General features: G+C 42.1%; 1 protein-coding gene across 7 annotated transcripts in view; it reads left to right on the top strand.

Moving 5' to 3' along the window:
- LOC129868437 (neural cell adhesion molecule 1-like) overlaps positions 1-25804 on the top strand; it is a 341207-nt gene that overhangs the window by 244092 nt on the left and 71311 nt on the right. For all 7 annotated transcript variants that reach the window (XM_055942410.1, XM_055942408.1, XM_055942409.1 and 4 more), the window contains 5 exons: positions 17573-17647; positions 18367-18576; positions 19033-19176; positions 20555-20692; positions 21065-21182. In XM_055942410.1, coding sequence (XP_055798385.1) covers positions 17599-17647; positions 18367-18576; positions 19033-19176; positions 20555-20692; positions 21065-21182 — 659 coding nt within the window. In that variant the 5' untranslated portion in view covers positions 17573-17598. The remainder of the gene's footprint in view (positions 1-17572; positions 17648-18366; positions 18577-19032; positions 19177-20554; positions 20693-21064; positions 21183-25804) is intronic.

Here is a 25804-nt window from a genome sequence, read left to right as displayed (position 1 = left end):
CTGTTCTTTTGTGGGGTGCCCAGTTGGACCCGGTAATAGAGAAGCATGACTAGGCAAGCGAACAAAAATAAACTGTAGGGAAAGGAATTTCCAATGATGTGGCATCGTTTTATGCCAGTTTGAAGCTGTGTGAGACAATGTCAACGGGGTAAGACCATTACCAGCCCCATTATCAATGCTGGCTCTTTTTTCTCCCTTCCATGTCTTGCCCAAGGACACTGCATGTTACTGCTGCATGGTTGGCGCATCCCACGCACCTGGTTGGAGAGGAACAGTGGAAGTGGAACAGTCACACAATTATGTGATTGGGTTGAGCCCTGCCAGGGAGGCCCCTTAATGAGGGCAACTCTTTCCCCCCTTCACCCCACGTGGCCCTCACCCCTGGCACCTGACAACCATTTTTTTATAAAGGAAAAAAGATTGCCCATTCTCATTGTTCTCTCCCCCATCACTTTGTTTCTTCTAAGCAAATAGGATTATAAGTCATTGAAAACATTTATCACTAATATCACTTAAGAGCATGCTTTTTTGATGAGTTGAATTTGAAGGGGGAGTGCTATTCTCTGCTGAAGGTCTTTTTCATTACTTCCAGCCAAATAAATGACTGAGGAAAATGTGTGCGTTAATGAACTGTTGCAAGGCAGGAGCACTTGAACGAGAATAAATATTGTGTACAAAGTAGACAAACTTGGCAGTGGTCGCTTGGCAGCAGGTGTTGGATCTGCTATTTACTGTATAAAGTTATACTGAGGAACTAATATGGACAGTGAGTAGTGTTTACCTATAATTAATGGAGATTACCAATTCAGATAAGTAGAGATGCTGTCAATTTAGCAGTCCATTTAGCATCCAGGTGGAGAACCTAAATGGACAATTTTGAAGTGCATGAGGTTTAGCATACATTAGAATCTCTGCCTGAGCACCTGAAAACCGAGGGAGTGACACAAAGAGGCATGATCCCAGGCTTAGAGCCTATCCTCTGCCTCTCCTTAGTTTGTCTATGAGTGTGCGTGCATATGTGCGTGCGTTTGTGTTTGTCTGTGGGGCCTTAATCTTGTGATTGGAAATGATTGCGTCTTCGTAGGATCTTGGCCATGCTCTTTGATAAGTGCATCGTGGCCTGATTGGCATGGCATTCTAAAGCACCACGTTCCCGCCTGAAAGCAGTGCAAAAGTACATTCTCTGTCAGAAAAGTTTGTTTCTGGTGGAATATTTTTTTTCTTGGGCCTTCAAAGTTCTTACGCCTTTCTGTGAGCAGACATCCCAATGACAAGAACTTACCTGACACAGGGCGGCTTAAATCACACAGAATCCTAAATAAGAGCATAGATATTAAAGTAAAAAGGGTAGATTTGCAGTCTCTGGTTTGAACGTTGTTGGCTTACACACCAGTGCCACCTGTCTAACAGAGGTTAATAGGTCATATATGTATATGTATATACAATGCACATTTGTGGCCTGCTGGAGGTCATTTTGCAAGGCTCTGGCATTGCTCCTCCTACTCAAAGGCGGAGGTAGCGGTCCTGCTGCTGGGTTGTTGCCCTTCTACGGCCTCCTCCACGTCTCCTGATGTACTGGCCTGTCTCCTGGTAGCGCCTCCATGCTCTGGACACTACGCTGACAGACACAGCAAACCTTCTTGCCACAGCTCGCATTGATGTGCCATCCTGGATGAGCTGCACTATCTGAGACACTTGTGTGGGTTGTAGACTCCGTCTCATGCTACCACTAGAGTGAGAGCACCGCCAGCATTCAAAAGTGACCAAAACATCAGCCAGGAAGCATAGGAACTGAGAAGTGGTCTGTGGTCACCACCTGCAGAATCACTCCTTTATTGAGGGTGTCTTGCTAATTGCCTTTAATTTCCACCTTTTGTCTATTCCATTTGCACAACAGCATGTGAAATTTATTGTCAATCAGTGTTGCTTCCTAACTGGACAGTTTGATTTCACAGAAGTGTGATTAACTTGGAGTTACATTGTGTTGTTTAAGTGTTCCCTTTATTTTTTTGAGCAGTGTATTTATGTTATCTTTATTTAACTAGGCAAGTCAGTTAAGAACAAATTCTTATTTTCAATGATGGCCTAGGAACAGTGGGTTAACTGCTTGTTCAGGAGCAGAATTTTTACCTTGTCAGCTCAGGGATTCAATCTGGCAACCTTTCGGTTACTAAGCCAACGCTCTAACCACTAGGCTACCTGCCACCCCAGGAAGGATTAAAACCTTGAGGCCAAATTGCATCATACATCATGAACCAAATCCACCCCATTCATTAACATTAATTCAATGTCAGTTTCAACCATGTATTCCAACCGTGAATATTGTTGTTAATCTCTTGCTCTCATGCTCATTTTCTGTGCTGACTTGATTATGTTGGCTTGCATCAAATGTTCCGTAAGTGAATGACAGGTAGAAACAATTGAATGTGAAAATCTTGATTTTGTTTTATGTCAGATTTGATTGACATGAAAACCTTGATGATCTTTTATTTTCACGATGAATCGATATGGCTGTCTCCAGTGAAAATATACTAAGTGATTTATGAGCAAAAGCACACTTGGGCTCATGTGAATTTACAGGTTCAATGTATGGCCTGTGTTAATTTGCTACCCAAGGTGAATGTTCTCATTCAGCTAGGTAGAAAGGTTGTTATCCAATGTATATGGAATGAAAAAATTAAATATATATTTCCAGGAATGGCTAGTGTGCAAATGCTTTATGCTTGTAACATTCTCTAGTGTAACATGCGGAGCGCCATAGAGAAGTTGCATCTTTATACCTAGTAGCGCAGCGGTCTAAGGCACTGCATCGCAGGCTAGAGGCGTCACTACAGACCTGGGTAAAATCCCGGGCTGTATCACAACCGGCCATGATCGGGAGTCCCATAGGGCGGCACACAATTGGCCAGCGTCGTCCGGATAAGGAGGGGGGGGTTTGGCCGGGGTAGGCCATCATTGTAAATAAGAATTTGTTCTTAACTGACTTGCTTAGTTAAATAAAGGTTAAATAAATTAGACTTTAAATGGAACATAGCCTATGGCCTAGTTTCTATACTGACTACATTTCTAACAATGGAGACACAGCCCTGTTTGATTATAAGCTATTAGCAGTTGAACATTTCTCTGATTGAAGTTGAATCATTTCAAATTGACATTTGAGTTATCCACTCTTGTTTAATGTGTGACATGAAAATGTGGAGGGCGGATATAGATTTGTGTGTATTGTTGTGAATTGTTAGATATCACTGTTGGAGCTAGGAACACAAGCATTTCGCTACACCCACGATAACGTCTGCTAAATATGTGTATGCAACCAATAAAATGTGATTTGATTTGATTTTATGTTTATTCTATTAGGTTATGGCTTTTACATAAATTGGTCAGGCAAACCTTTATGGGCAGTCTCAGGTCTGCTCTTTGCCCCAATAGAGATATACAAAGGTATACACTATATATACAAAGGTATGTGGACACCCCTTCAAATTTGGGATTCAGCTATTTCAGCCACACCTGTTGCTGACAAGTGTATAAAATCGAGCACACAGCCATGCAATCTCCATAGACAAACATTGGCAATAGAATGGCTTTACGGAAGAGCTCAGTGACTATCAACGTGGCACCGTCATAGGATGCCACCTTTCGAACAATTCAGTTCTTAAAATTTCTACCCTGCTAGAGCTGCCCCGGTCAACTGCAAGTGCTGTTATTGTGAAGTGGAAATATCTAGGAGCAATAACGGCTCTGCCTCAAAGTGGTAGGCCGAACAAGCTCACAGAACGGGGCCGCCGAGTGCTGAAGCGCATAGAAATCGTCTGTCCTCGGTTGCAACACTCACTACCGAGTTCCAAACTGCCACTGGAAGCAACATCAGCACAAGAACTGTTCGTCAGGAGCTTCATGAAATGGGTTTCCATGGCCGAGCATCCACAGACAAGTCTAAGATCACCATGCGCAATGCCAAGCGTCGGCTGGAGTGGTGTAAAGCTCACCGCCATTGGACTCTGGAGCAGTGGAAACACGTTTTCTGTAGTGATGAATCACACTTCACCATCTGGCAGTCCGACTGCGAATATTTGTTTGGCGGATGCCAGTAGAACGCTACCTGCCCCGATGCATAATGCCAACTGTAAAGTTTGGTGAAGGAGGAATAATGGTCTGGGGCTGTTTTTCATGGTTCTGGCTAGGCCTGTTAGTTCCAATGAAGGGGTATCTTAACGCTACAGCATACAATGACATTCTAGACGATTCTGTGTTTTCAACTTTGTGGCAACAGTTTGGGGAAGGCCCTTTCTTGTTTAAGGATGACAGTGCCTCCATGCACTAATCAAGGTCCATACAGAAATGGTTAATCGAGATCAGTGTGGAAGAACTTGACTGGCCTGCACAGAGCCCTGACCTCAACCCCATAGAACACCTTTGGGATGAATTGGAACGCCGACTGCGAGCAAGGCCTAGTCTCCCAACAACAGTGCCCGACCTCACTTATGCTCTTGTGGCTCAGTGGAAGCAAGTCCACGTAGCAATGTTCCAACATATAGTGGAAAGCCTTCCCAGAAGAGTGGAGGCTTTTATAGCAGCAAAGGGGGAATCGACTCCATATTAATGCCCAAGATTTTGGAATGAGATGCTCGACGAGCATGGTCATGTAGTGTATGTTCAGTTGGCTTCCTCGACATTTAAAACTGTCTAATGAACTACCTTATCGTATCTGCTCGCTGCTCCAGTAGTGAGCTGTTTCCAACTTGCACAGCACATGCCTGTGTGCATGTTCTATTAGGAGTTTTTTCCTAGGCCGTCATCGTTCAGAAATGCATATCCAGAATAAAGCGCTAGAGTTATCTCTCCATTAAATTACTGGCAGAATTGCTTGGTGTGCAGGGACTTTGCTCTGGGCCCTATGTGCTGGAACATTCGAGCAGAAGCAGGAGCAGAAACAGGCAGCAGCAGTAAGGGCTGAGGTGTTTGGGATTTGTGTTGTAATTAAGGTTATCGATCTCCCGCCTCAGTATGTTTCGTGTGCTTATTTGTTTCCTATAGGCTCTCAGCAAAGGACACATCATCTCACTTTTTGCTGTGTCGACAGTTGGAAGTGTACAAGGTTAAAATACTCTACTGTGTTACTGTATTCACTCTGGAGTTTCAAGCTTCAGCCTCCTTTTAAAGAGTTTGAAACACCGAAAAATATAATTTTTACCCTATTGGCCTGAAATACATTTGGTTTGTTTTTCACCGGTTGTCTTTGTTCTCAGAGTTCGTGTTTGTGGTGAGGTTTTGCCAATGCCCTACTTGGTGAGAGCCGGAATAAGAGCTGTTATTGTTGTCCCTGTACGATATCTCATAGAAAGCAGTGCGAACATGCTTTAGACAGCTCTGTTTTCACTGCCTCTGAGGATGTGTTTCCATCTAACAAAGCACAGATGATGTTTATGGAAAATATCGATTTTTATGACTTTCTCAATTAATCTGCAGGGAGATATAGTGTGGATTTCAGTAAGTCTTTCGAAGCAATATTATTTTTGTCAGCATCATCGTCTAGATGTTTGGAACTGAAATCGAAGCCGAAAACCGTATGAAACCTATGAAGCTTATATAAATATCTAAGAGGGTCGTTCCACCCCAAAAGCACAAGAAAGAGGATTTTGACATCTACCATCTCAGATTGTTCTGAAATTGTTTCTCTTGTTAGAAACAGATTAGATTAGCATTCCTGCAACATTATATCTCCCTCACTAACTTTAAGCATCAGCTGTCAGAGCAGCTTACAGATCATTGCACCTGTAAATAGCCCATCCAACTACCTCATCCCCGTATTGTTATTTATTTATTTTTTGCTCCTTTGCACCCCAGTATCTCTACTTGCACAATCATCTTCTGCACATCTATCACTCCAGTGTTTAATTGCTAAATTGTAATTACTTTGACACTACAGCCTATTTATTGCCTTACCTCCCTAATCGTATCTCATTTGCACACACTGTATATAGACTTTTCTATTGTGTTATTGACTGTACGTTTGTTTATTCCATGTGTAACTCTGTGTTGTTGTTTGTCTCACTGCTTTGCTTTATCTTGGTCAGGTCGCAGTTGTAAATGAGAACTTATTTTGTTGAAATATATTTGATCTCTGAGATATTATTACATTTATAGGATTCATATAATTGTCAATAAATATAGTACCAAACATTCAATTTGGACCAAACCTTTTTCTAAAAATGAGAGATCCAAAGAAATTGTAAGAAGTCACCCACGTATCCCCCAACACCAACTCCACCCCAACTACGAGTATATTTCTTCTCATCCAAGATGGCATAGCAGTCAGACGTCCTTTTGTCCTCATCTTGTCGTGTATATATATATATACACCTTTCTTTGCATATCTTTTATATATTTTATTTTCCAAAAACTCAACTTCAAAACGCTTTCCTGCAACCCGCCTCACCAATTACAAAAAAAGTATTATTTACCTCAAATCTGAAAATCCACAATAGAAGCTAGCCAGAAGCTAACCAGAAGCTAACCTGAAGCTAGCCAGAAGCTAACCTGAAGCTAGCCAGAAGCTACACAGAAGCTAGCCAGTTTACTGGCTAACGTTAGTATTTCAGCTAACCACGGTTTGTGATCATCAGCTATTCCTTTAGCTCGTTAATCTATCGCCACTTTTGTACAACGCGACTCAGACCAGAACATACTGGACCTATTTTTCTCCATATCCCCGGATTTCAACCGCAAGCTCTGGACATTTACACCTTGATTTCGCAGCTAGCTAGCTGCTACCCGTGTGTCTATTGGCTTACGTCGATCCCGGAGAAAACATCAATTATTCCGGAGCTAGCCAGCTGAAGAGTTCAATCAGCCACTCCTGGACTACAATCACCTATCCAGACCCGTTTTACTGCCAATGCGGAGCCCCACCGGGCCTTCACGACTGACTACCGATGTTATCTGCCCGAAGGTGTTATCCAACTGGCACCTCCGTCGCGACGTTACCTGAACGCTCATCTGGGGCCCGCTAATCGTTAGCTGTCTTATCGGCTGCTATCTGAATAAGTCTATCGGACAATTTTTTCTTGGGTCACTATAACTATATCTATTTTGCCAAATGGATTGATCCCCTCTACCACACGGAACCCCACTAATCTACCGACGGAAACTCACGAGGCGGCTAAAAACAGACCTCCATCCTATGCTAGCTTGCTACCGATAGCCCGGCTAGCTGTCTGAATCTCCGTGACCCCATCCAACCTCTACTCACTGGACCCTTACGATCACTCGACTAAACATGCCTCTCCTTAATGTCAATATGCCTTGTCCATTGCTGTTCTGGTTAGTGTTTATTGGCTTATTTCACTGTAGAGCCTCTAGCCCTGCTCACTATACCTTATCCAACCTTTCAGTTCCACCACCCACATATGCAATGACATCAACTGGTTTCAATGATGTTTCTAGAGACAATATCTCATCATCACTCAATACCTAGATTTACCTCCACTGTATTCACATCCTACCATACCTTTGTCTGTACATCATTCCTTGAAGCTATTTTATTGCCCCCAGAAACTTCCTTTTATTCTCTGTTCTAGACATTCTAGACGACCAATTCTCATAGCTTTTAGCCGTACCCTTATCCTACTCCTCCTCTGTTCCAGGCCCTGCAGTGCCTAGCTCCTCTGCCATTCCCCAGGCGCTCTCTTTTGATGACTTCTGTAACCGTAATAGCCTTGGTTTCATGCATGTTAACATTAGAAGCCTCCTCCCAAAGTTTGTTTTACTCACTGCTTTAGCACACTCTGCCAACCCGGATGTTTTAGCCGTGTCTGAATCCTGGCTTAGGAAGACCACCAAAAATTCGGATATTTTCATCCCTAACTACAACATTTTCAGACAAGATAGAACGGCCAAAGCGGGCGGTGTTGCAATCTACTGCAAAGATAGCCTGCAGAGTTCTGTCCTACTATCCAGGTCTGTTCCCAAACAATTTGAACTTCTACTTTTAAAAATCCACCTCTCTAAAAACAAGTCTCTCACCGTTGCCGCCGGCTATAGATCACCCTCTGCCCCCAGCTGTGCTCTGGACACCATATGTGAACTGATTGCCCCCCATCTATCTTCAGAGCTCGTGCTGCTAGCCGACCTAAACTGGAACATGCTTAACACCCCAGCCATCCTACAATCTAAGCTTGATGCCCTCAATCTCACACAAATTATCAATGAACCTACCAGGTACCACCCCAAAGCCGTTAACACGGGTACCCTCATAGATATCATCCTAACCAACTTGCCCTCTAAATACACCTCTGCTGTTTTCAACCAAGATCTCAGCGATCACTGCCTCATTGCCTGCATCCGTAATGGGTCAGCGGTCAAACGACCTCCACTCATCACTGTCAAACGCTCCCTGAAACACTTCAGCGAGCAGGCCTTTCTAATCAACCTGGCCGGGGTATCCTGGAAGGATATTGATCTCATCCCGTCAGTAGAGGATGCCTGGTTATTTTTTTTAAATGCCTTCCTCACCATCTTAAATAAGCATGCCCCATTCAAGAAATTTAGAACCAGGAACAGATATAGCCCTTGGTTCTCTCCAGACCTGACTGCCCTTAACCAACACAAAAACATCCTATGGCGTTCTGCATTAGCATCAAATAGCCCCCGTGATATGCAACTTTTCAGGGAAGCTAGAAACCAATATACACAGGCAGTTAGAAAAGCCAAGGCTAGCTTTTTCAAGCAGAAATTTGCTTCCTGCAACACAAACCCCAAAAAGTTCTGGGACACTGTAAAGTCCATGGAGAATAAGAACATCTCCTCCCAGCTGCCCACTGCACTGAAGATAGGAAACACTGTCACCACCGACAAATCCACTATAATTGAGAATTTCAATAAGCATTTTTCTACGGCTGGCCATGCTTTCCACCTGGCTACCCCTACCCCGGTCAACAGCACTGCACCCCCCACAGCTACTCGCCCAAGCCTTCCCCATTTCTCCATCTCCCAAATCCAGTCAGCTGATGTTCTGAAAGAGCTGCAAAATCTGGACCCCTACAAATCAGCCGGGCTAGATAATCTGGACCCTTTCTTTCTAAAATTATCTGCTGAAATTGTTGCCACCCCTATTACTAACCTGTTGAACCTCTCTTTCTGAGATTCCCAAAGATTGGAAAGCAGCTGCGGTCATCCCCCTCTTCAAAGGGGGGGACACTCTTGACCCAAACTGCTACAGACCTATATCTATCCTACCCTGCCTTTCTAAGGTCTTCGAAAGCCAAGTCAACAAACAGATTACCGACCATTTCAAATCCCACCATACCTTCTCCGCTATGCAATCTGGTTTCAGAGCTGGTCATGGGTGCACCTCAGCCACGCTCAAGGTCCTAAACGATATCTTAACCGCCATCGATAAGAAACAATACTGTGCAGCCGTATTCATTGACCTGGCCAAGGCTTTCGACTCTGTCAATCACCACATCCCCATCGGCAGACTCGACAGCCTTGGTTTATCAAATGATTGCCTCGCCTGGTTCACCAACTACTTATCTGATAGAGTTCAGTGTGTCAAATCGGAGGGTCTGTTGTACGGGCCTCTGGCAGTCTCTATGGGGGTGCCACAGGGTTCAATTCTTGGACCGACTCTCTTCTCTGTATACATCAATGATGTCGCTCTTGCTGCTGGTGAGTCTCTGATCCACCTCTACGCAGACGACACCATTCTGTATACTTCTGGCCCTTCTTTGGACACTGTGTTAACAACCCTCCAGGCGAGCTTCAATGCTATACGACTCTCCTTCCATGGCCTCCAATTGCTCTTAAATACAAGTAAAAATAACAACTAAATGCATACTCTTCAACCGATCGCTGCCTGCATCTGCCCGCCTGTCCAACATCACTACTCTGGACGGCTCTGACTTAGAATATGTGGACAACTACAAATACCTAGGTGTCTGGTTAGACTGTAAAATCTCCTTCCATACTCACATCAAACATCTCCAATCCAAAGTTAAATCTAGAATTGGGTTCCTATTCCGCAACAAAGCATCCTTCACTCATGCTGCCAAATATACCCTTGTAAAACTGACCATCCTACCGATCCTCGACTTCGGCGATGTCATTTACAAAATAGCCTCCAATAGCCTACTCAATAAATTGGATGCAGTCTATCACAGTGCCATCCGTTTTGTCACCAAAGCCCCATATACTACCCACCACTGCGATCTGTACACTCTCATTGGCTGGCCCTCGCTTCATACTCGTCGCCAAACCCACTGGCTCCAGGTCATCTGCATGACCCTGCTAGGTAAAGTTCCCCCTTATCTCAGCTCGCTGTTCACCATAGCAGCACCCACCTGTAGCACGCGCTCCAGCAGGTATATCTCTCTGGTCACCCCCAAAACCAATTCTTCCTTTGGCCGCTCCTCCTTCCAGTTCTCTGCTGCCAATGACTGGAACGAACTACAAAAATCTCTGAAACTGGAAACACGTATCTCCCTCACTAGCTTTAAGCACCAGCTGTCAGAGCAGCTCATAGATCACTGCACCTGTACATAGCCCATCTATAATTTAGCCCAAACAACTACCTCTTTACCTACTGTATTTATTTATTTTGCTCCTTTGCACCCCATTATTTCTATCTCTACTTTGCACATTCTTCCACTGCAAATCAACCATTCCAATGTTTTACTTGCTATATTGTATTTGCTTCGCCACCATGGCCTTTTTTTGCCTTTCCCTTATCTCACCTCACTTGCTGACATTATATATAGACTTATTTTTTCTACTGTATTATTGACTGTATGTTTGTTTTACTCCATGTGTAACTCTGTGTTGTTGTATGTGTCGAACTGCTTTGCTTTATCTTGGCCAGGTCGCAATTGTAAATGAGAACGTGTTCTCAACTTGCCTACCTGGTTAAATAAAGGTGAAATCAATATAAATATAGTATCAGTTCTCTGTTTGACGACTAGTATGGAGCTGCGGCTATGAGTATTTTTTATTCATCCTATGTAATGTGTTCTCAGTGAATTTGGTGATGTTTTTTCACCCTTTTTAGAGAAATTTGCCATTGAAGTTGTTGGGTTTATGTCCCATCCTGACCACTAGATGGTGCTGTTCCTGCTATTAGGTGATACTATTTTAAAGGTATAGTTCACCCAAATTACATAATTGTATTGGAAAGAAGGGATACCCAATCGCGCTTTAGCACAGCTTGAACAAAAAAGGGGAAATCGGCTGCTCGACCGAGGGACTTGAAAATCCCCCAAAAAACAGGTTACTTAAATAAAAAGTAGCATGGATCGTTTCGGCTCTGATGAAGGCGATTCATGCTGAAATGTGAGCCTATTGTTTACTTGTCCTGTCAATAATTCTATCAGATTCATGCAGCGACAGTGTGCTCCTTTTTCTTTGTTCACCCGGATAGTCACCAGTTAAAGTATCCTGCGGTAAGGAAAGTTTTTACATAATTGCCTGCATCCAGCAACATCTCAAGTCATGTCATCTGTTTTTGCAGCTGTTTCAGTACAGCACTCCAGGGAGAGAGAGGTGGAGAGGGCCAACTCAACTGAACTAGTTTCAATGTATGGAATCACTTGAAAGTTTCTGGATTTTGGATCTCTGGATCTCCTTTAATGTATGTTCTCCCCTGATATTTTAGCTGAAGTTTAACAGTGCTCTGAAAGTCTGCCATACTGTGAGGGAGTGTTTAAAAAGCACAGCACTGACGACCACCGGTGTGTGGTCCCTACCAGTCGACTTTTTGTTGTTAGCTTTAGCATTAGCTGTTAAACTCTGAGTGATTGTTTTGGACCCTGTCCAGGTTCCGGCAAGTTTGGAGGGTACCCACCCTAATTTTGGGGGGTCAGAAAATAGAAAGTGACTTATGATTTGAAAGCTACAGCCATTGTCGTTTTGGAAATCAATCTCAAATCTTACTGTTGGCAATGTCATATGAACCCCCCCCCCCACTATAAAGGCCATAAATCATGCGCTATGGTCATATTTAGTATGCATGGAAAGAGTACATCCTGATGGTCATTGTAAAGCAAGGCATTTCCTTCTCCCTCCACATGCGCCGTTGATCTAGCTCATCGTTTACAATAGGAAAAGTGAATGGGAAAATAAGTTTAGTTTCCTCATCTACTTATTTCAAAACAACCAATTCCATAACTTGAAAGCCCTGATTGCTAAGGTCATTTTTAGATATCAGTCTTGAAAATACACTTTGTCATTTTGACACAGTGACTCACTATCCAAACCAGGCGCAACTGGTTTCAAGTGGCCAAGAGACGTCATGTGATCTCCTGCTGCTATCTAGTGGACAAACTGGGAATCAGACGGGATATATTTACACTATATACAAAATAATATGTCACCAAAATGTGACCTTTTACCTAATGGTGGTGCTCTAAACATTGGCAAATTCCCATATATAGCTATTTTAAAAGCGCAGGGCTTGTGCAATGTGCTATGCCTAATTTTAAAATCTTACAGGACTGATATACTTACACTATATACACAAAAGTTTGTGGACACCCCTTCAAATTAGTGGATTCAACTATTTCAGCCACACCCGTTGCTGACAGGTGTATAAAATCGAGCACACAGCAATGCAATCTCCATAAACAAATATTGGCAGTAGAATGGCCTTACTGAAGAGCTCAGTGACTCACCGTGGCAATGTGATAGAATGCCACCTTTCCAACGAGTCATTTCATCAAATTTTATGCCCTGCTAGAGCTGCCTTGGTCAAATATAAGTGCTGTTATTGTGAAGTGGAAACATTGAGGAGCAACAACGGTTAGGCCACAGAAGCTCACAGAACGGGACTGCCAAGTGTTGAAGCATGCAGCGCGTAAAAATGGTCTGTCTCCGGTTGCAACACTCACTACCAAGTTCCAAACTGCACAAGAACTGTTCGTCGGGAGCTTCATGAATGGGTTTCCATGGCCGAGCCGCCGCACACAAGCCTAAGATCACAATGCGCAATGCCAAGCATCAGCTGGAGTGGTGTGAAGCTCACCGCCATTGGACTCTGGAGCAGTGGAAATGCATTCTCTGGAGTGATGAATCACGCTTCACAATCTGGCAGTCCGACGGACAAATCTGGGTTTGGCGGTTGCCAGTAGAACACTACCTGAATGCTACATAATATACAAGAAAGAAATGATCTTACTACAATACATTTTTAAAGAAAGTTAGCAAAATATATAATATTTTACTACCATGGAAAGGAAAGTACCTGTCTATTTGTGGGAAAAATCACCCTGATTAACTTTAGTTATGCCAAGATTTTTTTACATTTTGGTCAGTCTCTTATAAAATGGTTAAAAATAATGTATAGCAACCCCAGGTATAAAATAGTAAATAACGGCTACTTCTCAGAGAGTTTTGAATCGTCAAGAGGAGTTAACAAGGGTGTCCGCTGTCACTATATATATTCGTTATGGCCATCGAAATGCTAACTATTAAAATCAGATCCAATAACAACATTAGAGGATTAGAAATCCAAGGCTTAAAAACAAAGGTGTCCATATATGCCGATGACTCAAGTTTTATATTAAGTCCGCAAGCTAGATCCCTGCAATATGTCATTGAAGATCTAGATAACTTTTCTGTACTCTCTAGACTAAAACTTAATTATGATAAGTGTACAATATTACATATTGGATCTTTAAAAAATACAACTTTTACATTACCCTGCAGTTTACCTATAAAATGAGCTGATGGTGAAGTAGACATACTTGGTATTCATATCACAAAATATATAAATAAGCGCTCCACAATGAATTTCAATAGATAACTTAAAACTTAAATATAGACAAGACCCTGCAACCATGGAGAGGTAAATACCTGTCTATTTATGGAAAAATTTCCCTGATTAACTCCTTAGTCATATCTCAGTTTACTCACTTACGTATGGTGCTGCCTACTCCTGATGAGTCGTTTTTGAAATCATATGAGCAAAAATATTTCACTTTATGACTTTTAAACCAGACAAAATAAAACGTGCCTATCTATATAATGAATATGAATTGGGTGGGTTAAGATTATTAAATATAAAAGCACCAAACCTCTCTAAAAGCTTCAATCATTCAAAAGTTTTATTTGAACCCTAAATGGTTCTCGAGTAGATTACAAAGTTAAAGCTCATCCATTGTTTAACTAAAACTGGCGGTGGAATAAAAATAGAATAAATAGGAAAGTATACCAGTTTCATTTGAGGACCAGTATGTTGATAACTGTGCCATACATATTGCAAAATAGTTGGGAAGAGATTTTTGATGAACCAATTCCATGTATGAGTTGATATATAAAACAATGCAAGATTCAAAACTTCGTGCTTTTCAGCTAAAATTATTATATAGAATTCTTGCCACCAACAAAATATTGAATATTTTGGGCATAAAATCATCGAAGCTCTGTAGATTTTGTTGTGAGGATACAGAATCAATAGACCATTTATTTTGGTATTGCCCTCAGGTAGCCTGTTTCGGGTCTCAGGTTCAGGAATGGCTGAAAATGTATAGCATTGATCTAAAATTGACCCTAGAAATAGTACTGTTAGGAGATCTGGAGAGACAGGGTCAGTCAATGACTAATACTCTTAGTAAAAGTATTTATCTTCAACTCGCATTCTGAGGATTCTATTCGATTAGATAGATTGAAATTGTACGTTAAACATCACAGCATAGTTGAAAGATATGTGTTGCGTAGAAACCCAAAGTGGGTGGCCAGCAGAGATAGATGGGATGGGCTAAGGGAAGCTGAGGGTTGGGATGTGGAATTGAAGGCAAGTGGGAGTGGAGTTGCTGTGGAGGAGATAGAATGATGGTCAAAGATAAAAGTAAAAAAATATAAGTAAAAATAAAACATAATAAAAAGTATGTTTGAATGACACTAAGTGGCAGTGTTTTTACAACTAATGCCAGTTTGCCTGAGGCTGATGCCCGTGCAGGTGTTTGTACACATGCATATACATACACTATCATTCAAATAAACACATACAAGAACACACACATGCATGTAATAGTGGCAGACATGCTCACAAACATATACAGTTGGCATTACTGTTTGATTTTAGTTGTCCTTGATGTCCTTTGTTTTAAATGTATTATTATTATATATTTTTTGCATTGTTGTTTGCTGTTTTCTGTCTTTCTCTTTTTTCTCTTTAGTTAATTCTCTTGGTTGTTGGTGCATTGGGGGGTTCTTGGGGGTGGCGAATGGAATTAATTGTATTTTACATTTTTCTTCTTCGGGGAGGGGGGACTGTGGGAGGGGTCTCAAATGGTTGAGGGACAGCTATTGGGGGGGACTGTGGGGGGGATATTGGAGGGTTCGGGTTCACGTTTTCTGGCCTGGTGGGAGATCTGTCAACGTGCCCTTGAGCAGGACATTGACCCTGGATGTTTCTGTGTGTCGCTCTGAATGGGAGTCTGTTGGATGACTGGTATGATGTAGTTGTTGAGCGGCTTCACTGCAAGTATATTGTATGTTTCGGATGTTCAATAAAATAAAAAATAAAATAAACTCTTTAGTCATATCCCAGTTTACCTATTTGTTAATGGTCTTGCCAATTGTCTTTGCAATAAAATGCAAATTAATTACTTAAAAATCATACAATGTGATTTTCTGGATTTTTGTTTTAGATTCCGTCTCTCACAGTTGAAGTGTACCTATGATAAAAATGACAGACCTCTACATGCTTTGTAAGTTGGAAAACCTGCAAAATTGGCAGTGTATCCAATACTTGTTCTCCCCACTGTATGTGTGTGTATACATACAGTACCAGTCAAAAGTTTGAACACACCTACTCATTCAAGTTTTTTTCTTTATGTTTTACTATTTTCTACATTATAGAATAATTGTGAAAATATCAAAACTATATAAAAACACATATGGAATCATGTAGTAACCAAAAAAGTGTTAAACATATCAAAATATATTTTATATTTTAGGTTCTTCAAAGTAGCCACCCTTTGCCTTGATGACAGCTTTGCACACCCTTGGCAGTCTCTCAACCAGCTTCACCTGGAATGTTTTTCCAACATTCTTGAAGGAGTTCCCACATGCTGAGCACTTGTTGGCTGCTTTTCCTTCACTCTGCGGTCCAACTCATCCCAAACCATCTCAATTGGGTTGAGGTTGGGTGATGTGGAGGCCAGGTCATCTGATGCAGCGCTCCATCATTCTCCTTCTTGGTCAAATAGCCTTTACACAGCCTGGAGGTGTGTTGTGTCATTGTCCTGTTGAAAAACAAATGATAGTCCCACTAATGTTGGGTATGGTGTGTCCACGTTATGGTGTGCTCCCACTATTTATTTTGCCAGGATGCCGTACCGGACCGGACATGCCTACTTTCACCCCTGCTCTTGAGGCACAGATCATGCCAGAGAGAGTACCAGACCTGATTTGGTAAGAGAAACGTTTTAAAATAGGCCACATCGGAGAATTTTTAAGAAAGATTCCTCTGCCGTTGTCTAGGCACACCTTGGGTTAAGAAGATGTAAATCTTTAAGGTATGCTGTCCCGAACTTTGGAGTATGTCTCTCCTGTCTCTCACCAAGTTGGAAGTTGATTCCCCTTTAATTTATCCAGCAGAACTGAAGAGAACAAACACCAGCTGCTTCTCTCCGGTACATTCTAAATCTCATCTCTGTCACCCACTTTAGTTGATGCAGAAATATTAAATGTATTCGGCAGTATCTTAGGAAGCTAATATGCTTTGATTTACGGCATTACACTTCCTGAGCGGACACTCTGTGTCAGACAAAAAATTGTGAGAACACAGGGATAGCTCGGTCAGGTGCCATTATAAAATCTTATCGACTCGCAGGACACCTGGGTAATTGCAAGTCTAAAATAAGTTTGAGAAGCATATAATTAATGGTTCTTTAAGATAGTGCCAGGGCCTAATTGTCATATTTTGTCAGAGAATCTGCCTATCCAACACAGAGGTTTTTCAATAAGTGGATTTGACAGGACTTGTGGTTGCCATGGCTACGTGTTGTTCCACCACATTTCATTATGATACCCGCACACCCCTACCATCATCCCAAACTCACTAACAATCCCACTAAAGTTGCTGGGACCTTGCCAGAGCGCCAACAATTAACACATTGTTATCTAAATACATGCTACTGTGGCCTATACGGCTACGATGTAGGAATGTTGAGTGAGAAGTGTTTCCATTTGTTGACTTAGCATACTCTTCAACTACGTCTGCGCCGTTTTTTTTGTGTGACTGCTTTTACTAAAATGAGGCTGCAAATAATAAAATACTTCTTTGTTAACTGAATCCAATTAACGGCATAGATGCAGCATCATATTGAAAAGTGAAGGGTGGGAAACGGCTCATCTTAGGTTGATCAGCAGCAGATGTTCAGTCAAGCTGTTGATGCATTAAAGTGTGCCATGCCTTGTCTCACTGTGCTTTTCCGCTGTGTCATCCTGTTCCTCTCCCCTTGGTCACGCCTGTTATAGGACCTGCTGTGTGTAAAGTGTATTGGAACGATGTAAAAATGCAGAGTTTGACTTGAACTGTTCTGAGACCTGCTCTGTCTGTGTTTTTCTCTTCTAGCTTCCCTGCAGGTGGAGATCACACCGATGCAAGGAGAGATCAGCGTGGGGGAGTCCAAATTCTTTCTCTGCGAAGGTAGGTGTGGTACAGATACCATCGCCTCCATAACTGCAAACTCCCAAATAGCTACAGTATTTTGACAGCTGATATAGAAAATAACAGATAAAGTGAAGGTGCTACAGCAGTTCTCATGGCTGCAGTAGCATGGGTTTCCCGGGATGCTGACCTGCAACTGTGGTCAGTTACCCCCCACTACTGGCAGACTCCTGCAGGCCAGCATCCTGTTGTTGAATAGCAAAGAGAAAATAGAGACTCAATATGTCATAGCAAAGATGAGAACATTTCACTTTAACAGTGTTTCCTTTAGATGAAAAGAACTGTAGATAGCTGTGTACTTTTTTTGCAGTAAGATGTCAGCAAAATACTGTTTGCTTCAACACTTCTTTATTCCATTATGAATGAGGGAGTGAAATATTTCAGAAAATGTCTTGGCTTTGCCCTTCTTTCAAAATATCAATGGCGGAGTTTTAATTTCAGTCTTTTTTCAGATAGTACATCATCTGAGCAAATATGTAAAAGAGTTCTCTTTTTGTGCATATTGGTACAAAGATGGACTTCATAAAGCAGAGAAACCCGTTAACCTAGGCCAAAAAAGCTATAATGCATACCTCAGATGCAGCATCACCTCGCAAGGCAGCACATATTTATCTGTTTGGTTATCATTCATACTAACTGCTGAAGACACATAAACAGTGCATTCGCACTCTGCTCACACATCCACCCTGCCTCCTCAGTTGTTGGAGACGCAAAGGACATTGATTGGTATGCCCCGAACGGCGAGAAGCTCTTACCGAACAGACAGGACATCATTGTGAACCGCAACGACGAGTCCTCGTCCACCCTCACTATCTACAATGCTGATGTGGACAATGCTGGTGTCTACAAGTGTGTGGCCAAAAATGCAGACAAGGAGTCTCAGGGCACTGTCAACGTGAAAATCTTCCGTAAGTTTCCTCTCAAACTCAGTCCTTGAAAAGTGTTGATATTATTCATTGTAATTTAGTGGATTACCACCAAATGAAAACCCCTTACTATATTATCTGTACATATTTATGACGTGCACAATGTAATTTTGAAGAATGTAATTTAAGTGTCTGCATATTTTGTACATATTTGTTTCCTTCAATTGTCCTCCTTCATGCAGTATTGTTGATTGTATCTTCGCCCTAGTATCATTGTAATGGTAACTATTTCTCTCCATTTAGAGAACCCACGTATACAGAATATACAACTATACTAACTGTATAGTATGTTCCATCATGAACAGGTGGAATGCCATGACAAATGCATATACTGGGTAACAATGTGAGCACTCACCATAGAACATGATGGTCTATTAAGTTTGTTGACTGGTTTGGGAAATGCAGTTGACAGTGGACTTCTATTCTTCTCCCCTACAGAAAAGATAACCTTCAAGAACGCCCCTTCCCCACAGGAGTTTAATGAAGGGGATGACGCTGACATCATCTGTGACGTCGTCAGCTCGCCTCCCGCCAGCATCATCTGGAAGCACAAAGGCTCAAAGATCCAAGTTACAAAAGACGGTAAGGCTTGTACACAAATCGATGTGCCAATGTGTGGGTTGCCTACTACCCAGAGTCGTGGAGACCCCCCCACTTCCCCTGTTTTTTTGTTTGCTTTCATTATATCTGCCAGCTCTTTTTTATTCACCCTCCACTCATTCGCTCTCTCCCTAAGAGCACAGCCCTCCCTGCCTTTTGGTAATTTGAGTGTTTCGACATAATAGATGAAGTGAGGACAGGAAACAGGATATTTCTTGATCAAGAGAAATGGTGGTTGTCAGTTGTGAAAGGATATTTGAAGGCTTCATATTTAGATTATTTAGTCAAGTCGAGTGGGATGCTGTCAGAGAGGCATTCTGAAGGATTTTGTTTTTCTCCGTACTGCACTATTCTAACCTTAGAGAACCCCTCCTTCTGGCGACCACTGGAAGGCTCAGGGTGACCACAGCGCTCTGGTGTGTGGCGTTTTCTTGGACCCTGGACAGGGATGTGTTTTTCACTAGAAAACCACTAATTGTAGCCCAGACTGAAACCCATACTAAATACAATTTTCCACATTGCTCCAGTTAACTTTTTCCATATCAAAGCTGCATGTGCTTATAGCTCAAAGTACACGTCTATTTCATGCTAATATGTGTTTCACAGCTCAGAGAGAGCTATTTAAAAAGTCTGGTTAATGAATTCAAAGCTTTTGCCCAAATACAGATTCACTAAACCAGATCTACATCTGGCACCGCTTCAGAAGAGGGTTGAATAAACACAGTTGCCATACAATATTTGTACGCTGGCTGCCAGATGTTTGAACTTACAGAGTAAAGAGGATTCATAGAATATTTACATAGTAGAGCTTTGACAACGCAATTCAAGAAGTAGTAGTAGTTGCTTTCAGCGTCTGTATGTTTACATGGTCCATTTTTCACCACATTTACTGCAGTATGGATATAAAGGATATAGAATAAGAGGCACAATGCCATGGCAATGCTCTGTTGAGCAATGTAACAAAATCTCACGGTGAATAGTACAGCACTTAATTATCTAAATTAACATTGAAACAATGAACATACTGTATGTAAATTACATTTTTTCCATTGGATGGAAGGTAAAGCTTTCTTTTGATGAGTCCAAATGTCACTAGTTTTTCTGGTGGCGAGTTATTGACTGTATCATGTGGTTCTAAAGATCATCTTTCCTCCACACCTATGTATAACTCATAACTATTTTTACATTGTAATATTGATGCTGGGAGGGGGCAAATGCAGCATTCAACTGTAACTCAGATCACGCCTCCTGAGTGTCATTGTATGTGTGCCTTCCCATGTTGCCTTGTGTTAAACCTGCACCACCTATTGTTAATGATGATTGAGCCTTCTCTCTTTCCTTTTCTTGCGATTGTTCACAGTTCGATTTAAGATCATGGGCAACAACCACCTCCAGATCCGAGGCATCAAGAAAACGGATGAAGGGGCGTACACCTGTGAGGCTCGTGTTATGGCCAGGGGAGAGATTGACCTAAAGATCATCAAGGTCATCGTCAACGGTGAGTACCACATCCTCCCACTCCCCTCTTTCTCCGCCTATGCTCTCACCCTGGGATTTGGATCTGAGCACACTTAGAATATAGTGTAGTTATAGATCCAATACTGTGCTATTATGAACACAATTACAGAATCAAAAAAATAACAATCCTGTAACAAGCTTACAGTAACATTTATTTACTCCTATCATACTTAAAGCCAACCAGTATAGTGCATCATGATCTGATTGTAAACCATTTTAAGACTTGTTTGAAGCATATAACAACCTTACATTGTCTTATCTTAGTATCATATTAGTATAATTAATTTCCTACTCACGTATGACCTCTGTATCTTTGAATAATGCTTGTATCTACTGTATGTCTGTGTTTCAGTGCTCCCTAGCATCCGCACCAGGCAGTCGGAGGTGAATGCCACGGCGGACATCAACCAGTCTGTGATGCTGGCCTGTGACGCTGACGGGTTCCCTGAACCCACAGTCACCTGGGCCCGGTAAGTCACACCGACTATCTTGTCTTTCAAATCAAATGTTATTTGTCACATGTGCCGAATACAACAGGTGTAGTAAACCTTACAGTGCAATGCTTTCTTACAAGCCCTTAACCAATAGTGCGGTTTCAAGAAAAATAAGTGTTAAGTGAAAAATAGATAAGTAACAAATAACAAATAATTAAAGAGCAGCAGTAAAATTACAGTAGCGAGGCTATATCAAATCAAATACATTTGTATTGGTCACATACACATGGTTAGAAAATGTTATTGCGAGTGTAGAGAAATGCTTATGCTTCTAGTTCCGACAGTGCAGCAGTATCTAACAGGTAATATCTAACATGTAATCTAACAATTCCACAAGAACTACCTAATACACACAAGTCTAAGTAAAGGAATGGAATAAGAATATATGCATATAAATATATGGATGAGCAATGACAGAGTGGCATAGGCAAGATGCAATAGATGGTATAAAATACAGTATATACATATGGGATGAGTAATGCAAGATATGTAAACATTATTAAAGTGGCATTATTAAAGTGACCAGTGATTCATGTATTAACCTCTCTAGGGTAGGTGAGACGCTAACGTCCCACCAGGCCAACATCCGGTGAAATTGCAGGGCGCTAAAATTCTAAATACACCATTCGTTATATTAAACATTCTTGTAAATACATGTATTTAAAATATGAACTTCTTATTAATCCAGCCACTGTGTCAGATTTCAAAAAGGCTTTACTGCGAGAGCAAACCATGCGATTTATCGTTGATTGACTGTATTTTGGCTCAATGACCACTGATCATCTTGAAATCTAGCTTGGAAGATAGCCAATGAGCTGAGGTAAATGGCAATATGTAATGGTTATACGTTCGAAGACCAGCCTTTGTCGTAAACTCTGGCATAAAAGAGGTTCATTCGCCATTGCAAATCCTACTTGACGGAGCCACGAGTGTTACGCATAGCAGTACATAGTCAATAGCATTTTCAGCAAGTTTATATATTTAAATTATGGCGAATAAATCAGGAAAAACTAAAACAAAGTCTAGGTATACAGATTTAACCAAAATTATAGAGGAAATTGATAGAGAAAGCGAGACCAAGTTGCTTCAGGAAGATGACTCTTTCAGCGAAGCTAGTTTTGACTCCCAGGCGGAAGACATGTTTCTGCACGGTGAGGATGCCATGCTTGACTGGTAAGTTCTAATGCTAATGTTGTTGTTTGAAATTAATAACATTATTTTATTTGCATTATATCATCAGTAATGAAATGTGTAATAAAATGTGTAAAGTACGCATTGGCTATAGTGTGTGTGTGTGTGTGTGTGTGTGTTATATATTTTTTACATTTATTTTACATAAACATGGAATGGAACAGCACTTCACCATAGTGATTATGTTCCCTGTACTCTATATAATACATATCTGTTTATTTACGTGTTGATACAGGACTCATACTTGAAAGTGTTGTTACTGATTTTTTAAATCTTTCACAGTGGCAGTGATTCTGATTATGAGCCGCCAATGTCTAGGTGTCCATCTCCCTCTGAAGCTGGTTCATCTAGCCGGACCCCTGCTGTCTCCGGCTCCACACCTACCCGGCCATCTAGAGGTGTGAAGTCAGTGACAAAGAAGCGGAGGTGGGGAAGAGAGAAACCTGCAGACAGAGGACCAGAGGGTTGTTGGCACTCTGTGTTAGAAGATGATGTGGAACCAAATCCGCCAGTTTTTAGACCCAAAAGGCAGCCAGGACCTCAACTAGACATGACTGCAAAGTACAGCCCCCTTCAACTTTTTCAACTGTTTTTCACCTTGTCAGTTGTTGATTCCCTGGTGTCGAACACCAATAAGTACGGGGCTAAGAAGCAGGCAGGAAAGAAAGAGGCATGGAAGCCCATTTCCATGTCAGACCTTTTCTGCTACTTTTCAATGGTCATTTACATGGGGCTGGTGAAGTTGAAAACTCTAAGGGACTACTGGAAAACGTCAGCTCTCTATCAACTGCCTTTCCCCATGACTGTCATGTCTTCTAAAAGGTTTCTGACTATCTCACAAGGCGCTGCACATCAGTGACCCAGAAGTTGATGGGGAGAATGACAAGGAGAGGCACACCAAGGTTTGATAGGCTCTGCAAAATCAAACCTCTCTACCCCAACATCGTTGAGGCCTGCAAGACATATTTTCAGCCTGCCCATAACCTGTCCATCGATGAGAGGATGGTAGCCTCAAAGGCCAGAATCAGCCTCAAACAATACATGCGTAACAAACCAACCAAATGGAGTTACAAATTGTTTGTTTTGGCTGATTCTGTGTGTGCCTACACTTGCAATTTTTTTGTTTATGAGGGGAAAACAGTTTTGCTACTGGTAATGGACTGAGTTATGATTCCATTATGGAGTTATTGGATTTTCAACTGCTGGGGAAGGGCTACAAACTGTTTGTGGACAACTTCTACACAAGCCCTACCCTGTTTACAGAGCTGAGGAAGCGGGATGTGTGGGCTTGTGGCACCATTCGGACCAACAGAGTGGGCTTTCCAAAAACAAAGGTGAACGACATGCCTAAGCGGGCTGAGCAGGGTACCATGCGATGGATTCGTGAAGATGGCCTGCTGTTTGTGAAGTGGATGGATACCAGAGAGGTGGTCATGTGCACAACTATCCACAAGTCCTTCAGTGGCGATCACGTCGTCAGGCGTGTAAAGGACGGTAGCGGGGCATGGACCACAAAAGATGTCCCCATTCCAGCTGCTGTAAAGGACTACAACAAGGGCATGGGAGGTGTGGACCTGTCAGACGCACTGATAGGATACTACAATGTTGTCCACAAGACCATGAAATGGTACAAAACATGTTTCTATCATTTCATTGACATTGCTGTGGTGAATGCCTTCATCCTCCAGAAGGAAATGGCCAAGAGCTGTGGATAGCCCCCCATCTCACAGCTAGCCTTCAGGGAGCTGCTCATCCAGGAGCTTGCTAGCTACAGCAAGTCCACTGCAGCACCTTCTGTCCCCTCTACCTCTGTCCCTTCTGCTCCAACCAGTGGTGTTCACCTGCCCAGATTCATCTCTGCAGGCATGAATGTGCCTCAGGGCAAAAATGGCACAGTAGGGAGACGTCGTTGTGCCCTTTGTCACAGGAAATGCCCCATCACCTGCACCACCTGTTCAGTAACCCTCTGCTTTACAGCAGAAAGAGACTGCTATGGGCCATGGCACCAGCAGCACAATATTGTGTAGAGGACTGAGGGTCTTCAAAATATTGTAAATAGAAAATGTGTAAATAGTTACCCTTTTATTTTTTATTATTAATATTTATGTATTTAAAAAAATATATATATATTTATTTGGGGGGGGGGGGTGATTTAGAATAGCATTTATGTATTTTTTATATAGTTCTTTCCTTCTAAATGTATCACTGTACCAATTCGGCCACTTGGGTACATTTGTGTGGGACACCTGGGTGACTTCATGCTCAATGTCATGTAGCTTGCTCATTTTTTAAGTTATCTGTCTAAAACTTTGCTCTGCTATAGTTGCCATCTTGTGTTCTTCATTTAAATCATCCCCAGCATCCTATCTGTATGTTTGGCTGTTCTTGTTCATTTGAAAGATGATGAAGCAACATTAAAAAACAGAACATTTATGTTTATTTCCTTGTATTTTCTTCTACCAGATCTATAGTGTTATATTCTCCTACATTCAATTCACATTTTCACGAAATCCAGAGTGTTCCCTTTAAAATGATACCAGGAATATGCATATCCTTGCTTCTGGGCCTGAGCTACAGGCAGTTAGATTAGGGTATGTCTTTAGGCGGAAATTGAGAAGAAGGGGGGCTACCCCGAAGAAGTTAGTGGCCAATGATTGAAGTCTGTATGTAGGCAGTAGCCTCTCTGTGTTAGTGATAGCTGTTTAACAGTCTGATGGCCTTGGGATAGAAGCTGTTTTTCAGTCTCTTGGTCCCAGCTTTGATGCACCTGTACTGACCTCGCCTTCTGGATGGTAGCGGGGTGAACAGGCAGTGGCTCGGGTGGTTGTTATCCTTGATGATCTTTTTGGCCTTCATGTGACATCGGGTGCTGTAGGTGTCATGGAGGGCAGGTAGTTTGCCCCTGGTGATGCGTGGGCGGTGCAGTTGCTGTACCAGGCAGTGATACAGCCCGACAGGATGCTCTCAATTGTACATCTGGAAAGGTTTGTGAGGGTTTTAGGTGACAAGCCAAATGTCTCCAGCCTCCTGAGGTTGAAGAGGCGCTGTTCCGCCTTCTTCACCACACTGTCTGTGTGGGTGGACCATTTCAGTTTGTACACTGCTGTTCCGTCGATGTGGATAGTGCTTCTACACCTGCATTGCTTGCTGTTTGGGGTTTTAGGCTGGGTTTCTGTACATCACTTCGAGATATTAGCTGATGTACGAAGGGCTATATAAAATAAACTTGATTTGATAGGGGGTGCTCCCTCTGCTGTTTCCTGAAGTCCACGATCATCTCCTTTGTTTTGTTGACGTTGTTTTTCACCACTCTCCGAGTGCCCACTCTCCGAGTTCCCTCACCTCCCTGTAGGCTGTCTCGTTGTTGGTAATCAAGCCCACTACTGTTGTATCATCTGCATACTTGA

The sequence above is a fragment of the Salvelinus fontinalis genome, chromosome 13 (assembly GCF_029448725.1).
Source record: "Salvelinus fontinalis isolate EN_2023a chromosome 13, ASM2944872v1, whole genome shotgun sequence".
Taxonomy (NCBI): Eukaryota; Metazoa; Chordata; class Actinopteri; order Salmoniformes; family Salmonidae; genus Salvelinus; species Salvelinus fontinalis.
The sequence above is the reverse complement of the archived record's forward strand: the minus strand, read 5'-3'. Positions and strand labels throughout refer to the sequence as shown.